Source organism: Centruroides sculpturatus, unplaced genomic scaffold (genome assembly GCF_000671375.1).
Source record: "Centruroides sculpturatus isolate CEXI.00-Female unplaced genomic scaffold, Cexi_2.0 scaffold1477, whole genome shotgun sequence".
NCBI classification, from domain to species: domain Eukaryota; kingdom Metazoa; phylum Arthropoda; class Arachnida; order Scorpiones; family Buthidae; genus Centruroides; species Centruroides sculpturatus.
This window is the reverse complement of record NW_019385633.1, coordinates 97,095-112,670: the sequence shown is the minus strand read 5'-3', so window position 1 is coordinate 112,670 and position 15,576 is coordinate 97,095. Positions and strand designations below refer to the sequence as shown.

At 31.4% G+C, this 15,576-nt stretch overlaps 1 protein-coding gene across 1 annotated transcript in view; it reads right to left on the bottom strand.

Annotated features, from left to right (window-relative positions):
• The window catches only part of LOC111640763 (meiosis-specific protein HOP1-like), a 53,972-nt gene extending 38,460 nt beyond the window's left edge, over positions 1-15,512 (bottom strand). Inside the window, exons 1-3 of the mRNA XM_023386816.1 lie at positions 15,465-15,512; positions 15,036-15,097; positions 3,681-3,838 (exon numbers count right to left, since the gene is read on the bottom strand). Coding sequence (XP_023242584.1) covers positions 3,681-3,838; positions 15,036-15,046 — 169 coding nt within the window. The 5' untranslated portion in view covers positions 15,047-15,097; positions 15,465-15,512. The remainder of the gene's footprint in view (positions 1-3,680; positions 3,839-15,035; positions 15,098-15,464) is intronic.
• Between the last annotated feature and the right edge of the window lie 64 nt (positions 15,513-15,576).

Here is a 15,576-nt window from a genome sequence, read left to right as displayed (position 1 = left end):
TTACCCACAATTCTAGCTTACTTATTCCTTTCAATGACTCACATAATGCACCAGATTTCTTCTCTCCCCAAACATATCTGGCTTCTTTCCTTTCTGCTCTTCTTGGCCTATCTGTCTAACCATCTGTCTAAAATCCTATCTGGCATTGTATATGATGATGCTATGTATCCAGAATAATACATCTTTACTTCAATTACTTTACTTGGAACAGATGAACATTGCTCTATCCAAACCAAAATATAACTGAAAATGACTATATACTATATATTGATATATCAGTCTTTGAATCTCGCATCTATTAGTAGTTATTGTAATTTGTTGTATTGGACTAACAAGATGGAGTAATTAGTTATGTTGGTCTTCCTACAAATACAGATATATCAATATGTATTTAGCAGAGATGCTGCAAGTATATATTACTAATATTGATTTTATAGCCAACACTACGATTATTTTTATTATAAACAAAAGATTTTTGACTCAAGGTTTAGCAGCATTATTTTCCTATTTTAATTGTGTTATTGCTTTGTAATAGAATGAGTTAATAATGCAATTAACTTCCACTGGATAACTGGATCAATGACTAAGAACATCTGGATAATAACATTTACATTTTCGTTTCTGTTCTAATTCTGTTCCACCATTCAATAAAGTGGCATATTCAATAACCTGGCACCACATCAGTCCTGATGATGCTGGGTTAACTGAATGTCACTGTAATTTATGTAGTCAAAGAAATTATTTAACTATTATTTTGTATCTTAGAATAATGCACTTTCATGTACTCTTTCCAAACATCACAGATATTATAGAAGCTATTTTATGTAAAAGAAAGGAAAGAAATAAATTATTAAAAATTATAATATATTGAAAAATTACCTTCATCATAGTATAGCAATTTCATTGTAAGATACGCTGTTTCAGGTAATGGTTTAAGATTCTGCATTAACAAAATCACTGTTCTTAATAATGAAAAAGTTGCTTTTTTTGTAAGAACAATACTATTATTAGATACAGAAGCAAGCTTTTCATCATTGCTATAAATAAAAATATATTAACTGTAAATAATTTTAATACAAAAAATGAATCTAATAAACAGATTTATAAAGACTGATATCGAATTTTGTCATAGAAAAAATAAAATAAAATTACCACAGTAGAAAATATTAATCCAACTCCTAATTTAATGAATATGTTTTAAAATTCTTTAAAAACATTAAAATAAGATTTATTAAAATTTAATTCTATTCTAAAAATATAAATCCTAAAGATTTAGTCACTCATCTTCAGGTATTGTTTGGAATACAGTAGGTGATCGGTTAACGAACAGATCGGATAACGAACAAATCGGATAATGAACACTTTCGCGAAAGATTTTTATGTTAGGACAACAAACACATGATTGGATAACGAACACCCCACAGAACAAACAAGAAGAAGCGAAGAATAATGAATATCGATTGGTCTTCTCTTGTCTTCGGGCAACAATTCGAAACTTTTCAGAGTGTGGGAGACGTCGACATCAACGCTCACTGTACAAAGGAAAATAAATGATATTGAATACTTTTAATTAATAGCTGTTGTTCAGAAATTTATAAAAGAATAAAGAACATAAAAACAAGCATTCCAAATATAGTCCAGTATATTCACAAAAGCCAAAATTTGGAAAAGATTCTATAAACTTTCTAACTTGGGATGGTTTTCCATCTGAGGCAGGCTGGAATAAGAAATTGGTCGTTGCTTCAAAATGCGAGCACACTTTTCAATTATCAATTTTCAATCTAGACTTAATACTTGCTACAAAATAAAAGTAAAACAACATGGAAAATGATACATATAAGTACACATGTTCTACAAAAAATTTTTTCACTAAAATTGCAAATTTTTAGATGCTGTCTTGGGTGGTTTACTTGCTTGAACTCAATACTCTTGAGCTGTTTGCATTTGTCTTAGTCATAATTAACAGTGAAGTATTTGAATTTTCAATAATATATTTTTTTAACATGTCAATGACCAGGGAAGCAAAGTAATCTTCTTTTAAAACCAAAGTGGCCTCAGGCTGAAAATGTAAATGCATAAAATGCAACATATATACAGACAGAAACAGAATATGATATTTTTTGAAATTTCAGTAAAATAGAGTACAGCAAGTTTTTTCTTTTTTTATTTGCTAAAAATTTTCCATCAAAGTGTAGTCTATAGGAAAAGTCTTTTACAATGATGCTCACTCCAGTTACAGGATCTTATCTCAATTCAAAGAAATAGTGGATTCTTTTCACTAAAACATATAGGAATGATAAATATTTATATATAAATTTGATGCAATATTTAATGCCCATAGCTTTCTGTTCATGTCTCACAGGTTATGTCTTAGACAGGCTATTTTGTGTGAAGAACTTGACAATATTGCTGAATTAAATGTAAACATCCATTTTCACAAGTTTCTCACAGATTTTGCTGTAAATTTTATGTTGAAATGACACCAAAACAAAAAAAAATTCCAAGATGTTTTGTGAATAAAACTTGCAGTAAGAAAGTAGAACTTAAGTTTAAAATAAATTGAAAATAAAATTTAGAAAGAATATAGTGCAATAATCATACTATGTTCTTTTTAATAACACCAAAGTTCCCCACATAAATAACTACAAAACATTTAATTATTTTACTAATATAACATACTTTCTGTAATTAGATAATATTTATATGATTCCTTTGAAAATCCTATAATGAAGACATTAAATAAATAAAGTACTCTTCTTATTCCTTGGCATTGCTCAAGACTTCTTGCAAATACCTCTTCCTTACCCACAATTCTAGCTTACTTATTCCTTTCAATGACTCACATAATGCACCAGATTTCTTCTCTCCCCAAACATATCTGGCTTCTTTCCTTTCTGCTCTTCTTGGCCTATCTGTCTAACCATCTGTCTAAAATCCTATCTGGCATTGTATATGATGATGCTATGTATCCAGAATAATACATCTTTACTTCAATTACTTTACTTGGAACAGATGAACATTGCTCTATCCAAACCAAAATATAACTGAAAATGACTATATACTATATATTGATATATCAGTCTTTGAATCTCGCATCTATCAGTAGTTATTGTAATTTGTTGTATTGGACTAACAAGATGGAGTAATTAGTTATGTTGGTCTTCCTACAAATACAGATATATCAATATGTATTTAGCAGAGATGCTGCAAGTATATATTACTAATATTGATTTTATAGCCAACACTACGATTATTTTTATTATAAACAAAAGATTTTTGACTCAAGGTTTAGCAGCATTATTTTCCTATTTTAATTGTGTTATTGCTTTGTAATAGAATGAGTTAATAATGCAATTAACTTCCACTGGATAACTGGATCAATGACTAAGAACATCTGGATAATAACATTTACATTTTCGTTTCTGTTCTAATTCTGTTCCACCATTCAATAAAGTGGCATATTCAATAACCTGGCACCACATCAGTCCTGATGATGCTGGGTTAACTGAATGTCACTGTAATTTATGTAGTCAAAGAAATTATTTAACTATTATTTTGTATCTTAGAATAATGCACTTTCATGTACTCTTTCCAAACATCACAGATATTATAGAAGCTATTTTATGTAAAAGAAAGGAAAGAAATAAATTATTAAAAATTATAATATATTGAAAAATTACCTTCATCATAGTATAGCAATTTCATTGTAAGATACGCTGTTTCAGGTAATGGTTTAAGATTCTGCATTAACAAAATCACTGTTCTTAATAATGAAAAAGTTGCTTTTTTTGTAAGAACAATACTATTATTAGATACAGAAGCAAGCTTTTCATCATTGCTATAAATAAAAATATATTAACTGTAAATAATTTTAATACAAAAAATGAATCTAATAAACAGATTTATAAAGACTGATATCGAATTTTGTCATAGAAAAAAAAAATAAAATTACCACAGTAGAAAATATTAATCCAACTCCTAATTTAATGAATATGTTTTAAAATTCTTTAAAAACATTAAAATAAGATTTATTAAAATTTAATTCTATTCTAAAAATATAAATCCTAAAGATTTAGTCACTCATCTTCAGGTATTGTTTGGAATACAGTAGGTGATCGGTTAACGAACAGATCGGATAACGAACAAATCGGATAATGAACACTTTCGCGAAAGATTTTTATGTTAGGACAACAAACACATGATTGGATAACGAACACCCCACAGAACAAACAAGAAGAAGCGAAGAATAATGAATATCGATTGGTCTTCTCTTGTCTTCGGGCAACAATTCGAAACTTTTCAGAGTGTGGGAGACGTCGACATCAACGCTCAAGCCAGTATATACCAATCGGATAGTATTCCTCCAAACTTTGAAACTCTCCCTTGTAATTCCAGCCTTTTATTTTTCTGACAAAACGATTCTTTTGTGTATTCGTGAGACTGTCGGGTAAGTACTCGCTAAGTTTTGCGTCTGTTTTTCTTTTTGAAAGGTGAGAGTATAATAGCAAAGGTAAAGAGTGAGCAGAAGATGTCTAATGTTGCTGGGCAATCTGGCGTAAACAGGTCTACAGTAGGCCTCAGTTCAATCTTATTTAAGAAAAATGCTGTATAATCAAGAAGACTCCAGCAGCTAAAGAAGTAACAAAAATCACATCTGAGAAATAAAGAACATCGAAGAGTTTGTAACGGAACCTGAAACAGATCTGACGACAGAAGAACGCCAAGAACTCTTGAATGAAGAACACCAAGAAACTTGGCAATGTATGTTTTCTTCTGAAAAAGAGGATTAATGCCGATATCTGTTATTAAAGATCCTTTGTAGAAGTGGGAGGATGTCAGAACAACAGTCTTAGAATGGCATCCAAACCAAGTTGAGGCTTGGGGATCTCTACAGTTACAATGCTATTAATTACTGACAAAAAATCATGAAGAAAGAAAAGCAATCGACATTAGACAGATTCTTTAACCCTTTCAAACGGATAAACATGACTAATAAAAATGCAAGACTATGTATGTATGTAGTTTTATTACTACATATAAATAAACGTAGTAAGAAAGTATATATTTTTTATTTTTTGGGGTCTCCAGAACGAATTAATTAAATTCCCATTAAAACCTACCGTAAATCGATAATCGGTTAACGAACAATTCGGATAGCAAACAAAGTCTTGGAACTGATTATGTTTGTTAACTGATCACCCACTGTATATAATTTTGATTTGAACAGTTTTAAAAAATTTATCTTAATAAATTAATTACTGTTAAACAAACATTAACATCTCTGAAAGAATTGAGACAGAAAATAAACAAAGCAAAAGAAACTAACTTCTTGTTACTGGAATATAAATATTCATTAACTCCATAAATTACAATGTAAAATAATTTATTGAAGTTATTTTGCTAATTTTATTTTGTTTAATTTATACATAATTTATGCTCTTTTATTTATTTTCCAAATTTGTTTAAAAAATTTTGCATTAAAAAAAATGGTCAAACTAGATCTGTTCAAAGAAAACACAACAGGAATGTTATCTTCTGAACAAGTTAATGTTCCTGAAGATAAATGATATATGTTTGAAAATGTTTGAATTTTAATAAATTGTATTTTAGTAGTTTTAAACTACAGGTATCCCTCATATAACATGGTACTTCTACAACATGGTTTCGCTCAAACACAGTTTGAAAATTGGACATATCCCCATACAGCATGACTTCTGGTTTCGCTCCAACATGGTTTTGGAAATCCTCCTTAAAAAATTTCACAATTTTTTAGTGTAAACTTCATTATTTGATATTTTTTATTTAAGTAAGCATGTGTCAAATTTGCCCATAGATTTTAGAATATTAAAATTCTCAAATTATTTTGTGCTTTTCATCAGATTTACTTTAATAAAAACTGATAGGACAAGGAAGACCATTACTACTAAAACCATTACTACTAAAATAAGAAGTGTCTATTTTAAGATGTTGTTCCTCCTCCTCCCCTTTTAATCCATTGTACAGGTACACCATACAAAGTATCAGACTTCCTGATAAACATACAGTGAAAGCTATCACACCTTGTTTTTAACCAGTTTTTATTGCTTTTAAGTATTTTATGTTTTCACAACTTTTATTAGTCAAATTTTTATACATTTTAACTAAAATATTTTTATTTTTACAGGTATACTCTCTTACACAAAAACGACTTCCAACAACTTAACACTGCATTGATAAATAACAATCCACAAAACCTTTTTTTTACAAGTGTTATGTCCGTAACAAACTCCACAAATGCTTTCGACCTCCACCAAGCTCCACCTGCTTCAGGTAGTGACTGACTGTGTTTCCTCCTGACCGTCGTAACGATGACGCATGAGATGTAAATAGTTGTGCGTGTTGGGTTTCACCCCTTTGCCTGTCCCAGTTCAAATTCCTCGAACAAATACCTCCATGCCTGCGTGATCGTTTCACCATCTTTGAAGTTGATACAGGTGCCCCCACTGTTAGCTTTATATATCTCCCAGGCCTCCAGGTGACAGACGTGATCTGTCCACCACCGCCTTGTCGACCTACGTTACCGACCCTGAAATACGAGCTTCCATAACACCAGACTAATCAGACAAGTGTTTTGAACAGATCACATCCGTCATCTGGAAGCCTGGGAGATATATAAAGCTAACAGTGGGGGCACCTGCATCAACTTCAAAGATGGTGAAACGATCGCGCAGGCATGGAGGTATTTGTTCAAGAAATTCGAACTGGGACAGGCAGAGGAGTGAAACTCGACATGCACAACTATTTACATCTCATACGTCATTATTATGATGGTCAGGAGGAAACACGGTCAGTCACCACCTGAAGCAGACCTTGGTGGAGGTCGAAAGCATTTGTGGAGTTTGTTACAAACATAACACTTGTAAAAAAAGGTTTCGTGGATTGTTATTTATACCATCTTATTATTTTTAACAACATTTTATCATATTTACTTTTTTACTCATTTTTTTAAACTTATTTTTTAATTTATTTCAGTTTTACTTATTTTATCCCATGGTTTCAGTAATTAGTTATTCCAGCTGTCACTATAATTATTTTTAGGTAATTATATTTTAAAAAAATTTTTGTACGTGTATGTTAACTATAATTTAATACATTCTGTAATTTCTTACATAGTTTTTACCAATATATATAATAAAATAAGGACTTAAGAGAGGCAGAGAGCCCAAAATGAATATCTGTTCTAAATTATGGAAATTAAATCTTACTTTTTCCATCAAAAGGAGTGTTCCTGTGTGATTTGTTCTCAATAGCAACTTTATGCTAAGTTCCAAAGGACATACATGGATCAATCAAATCAATTAGTTCAAGAATAAAATCTATTAAAATCTCCAAATTTCAAGAACAAATTTTTCTTCTCTCAAGTTTACAAGATTTTCTTCTCTCAAGTTTACATTATAAACCTGTTTTGTTCTCTTTCTTGTGCCCATGTTCAGCTGCTGTCCTTATCTTTGAACTGGTATCATCTCTGTCTTTGCTCTGCCACTGTCACAGTCATTTACCTGCCAACCAATTACTGCTCATTCCACATCTAGTTATCAACAACATTGCCCAGAGCCTTCGGGTTGCCATCAGATCATCAAAGACACCATACTTCCATTTTGGACTTTCTTTTTGAGAACTTCTCAAGTTGGAAAAATAGAATCTTGTAAGCCCTTCAATTTTTGGATAAGGTTCTTTTGTAAAGATGACTTGCCTTGGAGTTGTCTACCACTCCCATGTAATGTCCCTTATCCCTCATTCATCTTGACTTTATTTCAATTTTCCTTTCCCTTTTCCCTAATTGACAACCTTGCATACCATCTGAATACCTGTGCACAAGATAAACAATTATTCTCATAAACTTGTTTCATCAACTCCACAGTTTCAGATGCATTTTTCCCAAGTTTAAGACAGACTTTAATATTTGCTTACCACTACATGCTGCAAGTGTGATAACATTCTCTCATTACCAATACATCATGGTGCCATATTTCTCATCATGCTTAATAATGAGTGTTGTCATGTTGCCAGACTATACATGAAAGTTGGCAATATAGATAATATACATTGTTTTGAAGATCGCATTTCTATCTTGGTCAAAATAAAATCAGTCTCATTATATAACTGTTGTAACTGTATATAATATTTATGTTATCATCATTCTTTGCATGGGAATTACAATGATACAATTTACAATAATTTAAATAATCTTAAATTTCCAATCAATAATATTCTTCTTCTTTATCTGGCATTATAGGCCTTGAAGGTCCTTAGCCGCAGTCACAATCTTTCTCCATCTTGTTCGGCCTGCCCTGCCAATCTTCAATTCCCAGGTGTTGAAGATCTTCAGTGACCCCATCTATCCATCTTTTTCTGGGACAGCCTCTTGGCCTCTTCTCTTTCCTCTCATAGTGAAGCCCTGATAAAGCTTTTGCATTATAGGAAGCCTTACAACATGGCCTAGCCACTGTAATCTTCTGGCTTTAATCACCTGTGTAATCATGGACTTGCCGTAAGTTGTCTTCAGTTCCTGGTTTATTCTTTTTCTTCACATTGGTTCTCCATTGACCATGATACCATTTTCATTATAGTTTTCCACAGATCTGTAGATTTTCCTTAGTACAGTGGGTGATTGGTTAACAAAAATAATCCATTCCAAGACTTTGTTCATTAACCGATTATCAATTTACCATAGGTTTTTATAGGAATTTGATTAATTTGTTCTGAAGACTCCAAAAAATAAAAAATATATACTTTTCTACTACATTTATTTATATGTAATAGTAAAAATATATATATATGCAGTCTTGCATTTTTATTAGTCACTAGCTGTTACTCGCGACTTCGTCCGTGGAGGTTTTGCAAGCAAACCCCATTTACATTCAATATTTCAATAACCATAGTAATTGTTATATAACACATAACGCTGAAGAGAATTGCTGAGAACCAAACAAAATATTTTCAATTTGATCATTGAAATATTTTTCTGGAACGTTTACAATCGTTCTATAATCGAACCAATATGCAATAACAAATTCGAATTTAAAACGGTTCAAACATTTTAAAAATTGAAATAGATAAAAATATTTATAACAATGTCTGAAATGTTATCAATTTAATGCACCTAAGTACTCGATGAAAATTAAACGTAGTTGAAAACAAAAAATTGCCTCTAAAATAGTACAGTAGAAGCTGTTCTTCTGGTTAAGCTTTAATCCTCGCCCTCTTCCCCCGCTTAGAAATTTCGAAAAATCCCTTCTTAGTGTGCATTTTCATGACGTACCCTAACTGTGTACCAAATTTCACCTCTTTTGGTTCAGTGGTTTGCTCTGGGCGATGATGAATCAGTCATTCATTCAGTCAGTCAGGACAAGTAATTTTATATATTTAGATTAGTTATGTTTTTTCTGTTTGTGGGGGTTAAAGAATCTGTCCAATGTCGATTGCTTTTCTTTTTTCTTCAGGATTTTTCAGAAGTAATTAATAGAATCGTAACTGTAGAGATCCCCAACCCCGTTAACCTTATTCTGGTTTGGATGCCACTTGGATGATTGGATGAATACTATCTGATTGTTCTGATATCCTCCCATTTCTTCAAAACGTCTTTAGTAGCAGATGTCGACATTGGTCCTCTTTCGTCTTCCTCTTTTTCAAAAGAAAACACATCTCGCAGAGTTTCTTGGTATTCTTCATTTGAGAGTTCTCGGAGTTCTTCTGTCATCAGATCAGTTTCAGGTTCCATTATGAGCTCTAAAATGCTCTTTATTTCTCAGATGTGATTTTCATTACTCCATTAGCAGCTCAAGACTTCTCGATATATCTTTCATAGCTAAGATTGTGACTAGTGTAGACCTGTTCGAGCCATACTACCTAGCAGCATCAGACATCTTGCGCCCATGTTCTACCTTGGCTATTATCTCTTACTCGGTTTCTACAGTGAGCGCAGTTCTCGACATTCCTCTTTTTAGGCTCCACAATATTATCAGTTTCTTTTTTACATGAAAAGTTCAGAAAAGCACTTACAAAAATTCAGAGAACAGAAATCAACTAGCCCACAAAAATTATTTAAATGCGAGGCCCGGATGAAATTCGAAATTTGGTATTAAAACATTAATGAATATCTGATGGGACACTTAAACTTTCACTTTTTGTAAATAAACCCCGACGCAAAACTTAACAAGTGCACGTCTGACAGTCTCTCAAATACTATAAAAAATTATTTGTCAGAAAGATAAACAAAACGCTGGAATTACAAGGGAGAGTTTCAAAATTCAAAGGAATACTATCTGATCAGTATCGGGTTGAGTGTCAATGTTGACATCTCCCGCGCTCCGAAAGGTTTCGAATTGTTACCCGAAGACAAGGGAAAATCAATCGGTATTCGTTATTTTTTCGTCAATTCTTTTTATGTTTGTTCAGTAAAGTGTTTGTTGTCCAATCATAAAAATCTTTCGCAAAAGTGTTCGTTAACCAATCACCCACTGTGTTTTGTTTTCAAATCTCTGTAGTTGTAGTTCCTTCTACTTTGTCATTGGCCATGTTTCATATCCATACAAAATCGCAGGTCTAATCAGTGACTCATATACAGTTAGCTTCATCCTTTTACTAAGGAGTCTGCTTTTTAGTATGTTTGTGAGCCCGAAGTAGATTTTGTTTCCCTGTAGTAAGCAAGTCTCTATCTCCTTGATGTCATTGTTTCTGTTTATGTCAGTCCCTAAGTACTTGAAGGATTCCGTAGTGCTGAATGCCATATTGTCTATGGTTACATACTATTTGTGGGATTTTCCCTTTTCAGAAATAATCATGTATTTAGTCTTCTCTTCATTAATGATCAGACCCACGCTCTTGGCAGCTGTTGCTAATTTTGACATTAATCTTGTCACCTCCCCTTGAGATGCTCCAATTATGACAATGTCATCTGCATATGCTAGTAGTGACAATTTGTCTCTTGAGTCATTTTCCCTTTTATTGTCTATCTCCTGGGTCATTCTGACAACTTTTTCTAGAGAAATATTAAAGAGAAGAGGAGACAGGGCATCTCTCTGTTTCAGTCCTGTTTTGATCTAAAAGCTATCCGACCTAGTGGCCCTAGTTTTTACTGTATACCACACTTCATTCATGCAAATTTCTGCAATTCTGGAGAGTTTGTCTGGTATATCAAACTCCTTCATGGCCTTCCACACTGATTGACTGAATGCTGTTGTATGCCTTTTTGAAAATCAATGAACAACAGATGTGTGTCGACATTGTATTCCCAGTTCTTCTAAAGAATCTGTCTTAATGCGAAGATTTGATCAATCATGGTTATATTTTTTTGGAAACCAGTTTGATATTCACTCATGATTCCCTCCATGTATGGAGTCAATCTCCTCATAACTAGAGATGACAGGATCTTGTATGTCATCTGGAGTAGGGAAATCCCCCTGTAGTTTTTACACTCCATTTTATTTATTTTCTTACGGATGGCATTATGCCTGCTTCCTTCCATTCCATTGGCATTCTTTCATTTTTCAATCTATAATCTGCAGAACCGCAGAATCAGATTAATCAGATTATGGATTGTCTTTGCAAGCTTCTGTACACCATATTTAATGAGCTCGGGTTTGATATTGTCAGTCCTTGCAGCTTTGTGATTATGTAGATTTTGTATGATGACCTGAATTTCACACTGAGTAGGTTCTTTAACTTCTGACTGAACAGTGTGTTTTGGGAGGAATGTGGCTGGAGTCATGGGGTCTGGATCCTGGAAATATTCTTTCCATCTTTTGGAAACTTCCTGTTCCTTGGCTAACAGCCTCCCACATGCATTCTTGATGGCCAGGGGTTTGGTTGATATGTCGATATCTTAAATTTCCAATCAATATTAATATATAATAATTGAAAACATGCTTTCATAATTTATTTTATATTCCTATTTAACACTCAAAACTACTATTTTTAACTAATTTCAAATCATCCACTTTAATTCTAACCCATTGCTCTAGATCAGTAGTTTCCAAACTTTTCTAACTTGCATACGCAAGTCAGAAAAGTTTTATTTTCCATAGTCTTCAAACAGTGGTACCTTGGTCAATATACAGTGCTGTACAATTAGCCTACATGTAAAAGAAGTTTTTTTTACATCAAAAAGCATTGGAGGAAGGACACAGATTATTTGAGACTAAGCATTGAGTGACATTGCCAAAGGCCTCAATGCAGAATCCAAATATTCTTATAGTACATCTGCCATTACTAATTTTTTTTTTCATATCCCTAAACCACCAAGCATGTGTCCCCAGTTGGGAATCACTACTCTAGATCAGTAGTTTTTCTTATGATATACTTATCTCAAAGTGAGATTTCTGCCAAATACTTTTAATTGTGAATAATAATTTTTTTAATTGAAATTTAAAAATATTTTAAATCTTTCATTGAGAATGATGTCTTTTTTAAATAAAATCTTAACTGAATCTTAACTAAAATTTACCAATACCAAATTTAAAATGTATAATTCTATATTTTTCTGTTGTAAATCCCTAGACTAGACTCTGTAAGAAGGGAAAATAGACGAATCACAAAAATTCATCTAACATAAATTGATCCCTTTTTAAAAATTTTACCATGATGATAATCTTTACTCACACTATACAAAACATGAGAATATATTATATAGGAACAAAACAAATTCAATTATAACCAACTGCAACATCACTCACAAAATATCTTAACCAAAACTTACATTTAAGACTAAAACTTGTGCTAATTAGGGCCTAAAACAAGGAGATGAACTATCAGGTCAGTCCGTAAGTTCCTGCGTATTTTATGACCTTGAGAAAAATCTTGTTTTGCTGTTAAAAATGCCAGTCTAATGTGATACTTTTTACACTGAAGTATTAAATTTGATCTCATTCATATAATACTGTTCAGAATTGGGAACATTTCAGTTGTTTATTTTCGTTAAAATGGAAGTAACAGATGAATATAAGAGACATGTTTTATACTTTTTATTTTTAAGTGATGAGAATGCTACAAATGCAGCCAAAAAATTAAATACTGTTCATAATCAAACTGTAATCAGTGTAAGGACTGCGCAGAAGTGGTTTGAAAGATTTAGAAATAATGATTTTAGTGTGGAGGATAAGGCTCGTACTGGAAGATCCGTTTACTTTGATGATGATGCTCTCTCTGCACTAGTTGAAGCAGAACCATCTTTAACAGTTGATGAAATTGCGGAACGTTTAAATTCATCCCATGGAACTGTTCATAGACATCTACAACAAATCGGAAAAGTTTCAAAGCTAGGAAAATGGATACCACATGAACTGTCAATAGCTAGCTGACAACAATGTCAACTGCTCAACTCAAAAGCTTCAACTGGGAAATTTGACCTCATCCACCATATTTGCCAGATATTGCTCCAGTGATTATCATCTTTTTCGGAGTTTGCAGAATTTTTTAAAAGGAAAAACTTTCAAGAATGAGAACAATGTAAAAAAGGCTATTTCTGAATATTTTGATTCAAAACCGAAATCATTTTACAAAGACGGGATTAAAAAGCTACCATCAAGATGGCAAGAAATTGTACAAAATAATGGTGAATACATTATAGATTGAAATAAAATGTAATTAAAATTTTTTGTTGCTTTTTTGTAGATAAAAATGCGCACAAACTTATGGACTGACCTGATAGTTAGAATATATTTCAAAATTAAGAAGGGGGCAAGAGAAAGAGTGGTTGGTAGAATTCCATTTTTTTTTCCTGTCCACCTTTGACTCGAAAGGAAGTTTTTCTGAGCTTTCTTCTCCTTTCCAAAAAACTTTTCACCAAAACTTTGAATGGTACCTGGAGACCACATGCTAAGTATTCTCTCTATTGCCCACAGGTTAACATCATTGATTATCTAGGCCATACACACACAAGAACAAAAAAGTCTAACTTTTTAGAGAAATATTTGGAATCCAGTATCACCCATATAACACATTGTTGTCATTATTTCATATAATCTGTCCTTAATGGAGATGAATTGTTCTCTCTTTCCAAGATTGGACAATAGTCAGCACTCTCCGTGTGTCTGCACTCTCTCCTGAAAACATTCATTCTGACTAGTGACACAGAGAAAGTCACGTGATTGGTCTCTCCTTTTGGACAAACCAATCACACAATCTTCTCCTTAAAGTGCTTCCTGAAGCAACCAATAAAAGAACTCAAAACTATTATTTTTGATAGGAAGTAGCCAATTTTAGAAAAAAGAAAAGAAAAAAAAAATGGTTTGATCAAGCTACAATTTAAATGTTTCTATAACTATGAATAGTTATAGATGAGTTTTCTTTCTTAATCACAAAGATGCACCAAAGTTAAGGTACAATGTAATTTTTTTTTTATGTTTTTTATGTCTTTTTGCATGTACAAAGTACATGCAAAAAAATGAAATGAGTAAATAACACATAACACCTTAAATAAATAATTTAATGAATCTTTATGGAGATACAAAAACATATTTTGAAAATTTGAGGGATATAAGCAATGAAAAAGGTTACTACTGCTAGAGATAAACAATTAAAAATTAAGTACTGTATTAAATTGTTTGGAAATTACTCAAAATATCAATAATACAATACTTTTTGTGAATAATTGCAACTTATTTTCTAAATTTCATAAATTTTGAAATAAGTAACTTTAATAAGCATTTGTTATAGATGGATATATGAAAATTGATTGAAGTTAGCATAATTTTAACAAACTATTAATATTTTATAAACAGATTTAAAATTCATAATTGAAATTAATTTTAAACAATATAATTTAGAAGATATCTAATAACTTGCATTTAATATCTAATAGTTTAAGTATTTAAGACAAAAAAATTAAAATTTTATATGTAAATGAATAATATGAAAACAACTGTTTTGGAACAGAAAAGAGATTTAATGTCTCAAATCTGATAACATTGCTTTCATAGTGACACTAATTGATGCCTTGTAATACATCTATTTTTGCCTTGTATTATATAAATGAAAATTAAATTGCTGTTACTTACCACATAATCATAGTACTGTCATTTTCATAAATAAATCGGAATGTATATGATTCTATCACATTCTAAATAAAATTAAATTTATAAATCAATTCAATCTTAACTGATACATAATAAATAAATGTCTACATAAAGTTAGATTAAAAATTTTATATAAAACTACTATAATTTCTTGTATATAACCTACAAAAATTTCTAGAACAGACAGCCTGTGCCTGCTTTCAAAGTGACTTTAAAGCACAGATAACCTGCAGTTTATACACAGGAAATTACAGTAATCAAATTAAATCCATTATAAAAAAACATAAATTTTGTATATTTTAATTTACAAAGTGAACTACTTTTCATATAGTTACTCAATAATATTAAACAATTTTATATCTTATTATTTGATACATAAAATTTATTTCTACATTTGAAAAAGACACTCACATCAGGTTCATCTGGACTTTCATAAATCTGAAACAGAAATATAAAAATTAATAACAACTTAAGGTTATAATTTATTAATACAACTAACAACAATCATTAAATTAAAATTAAT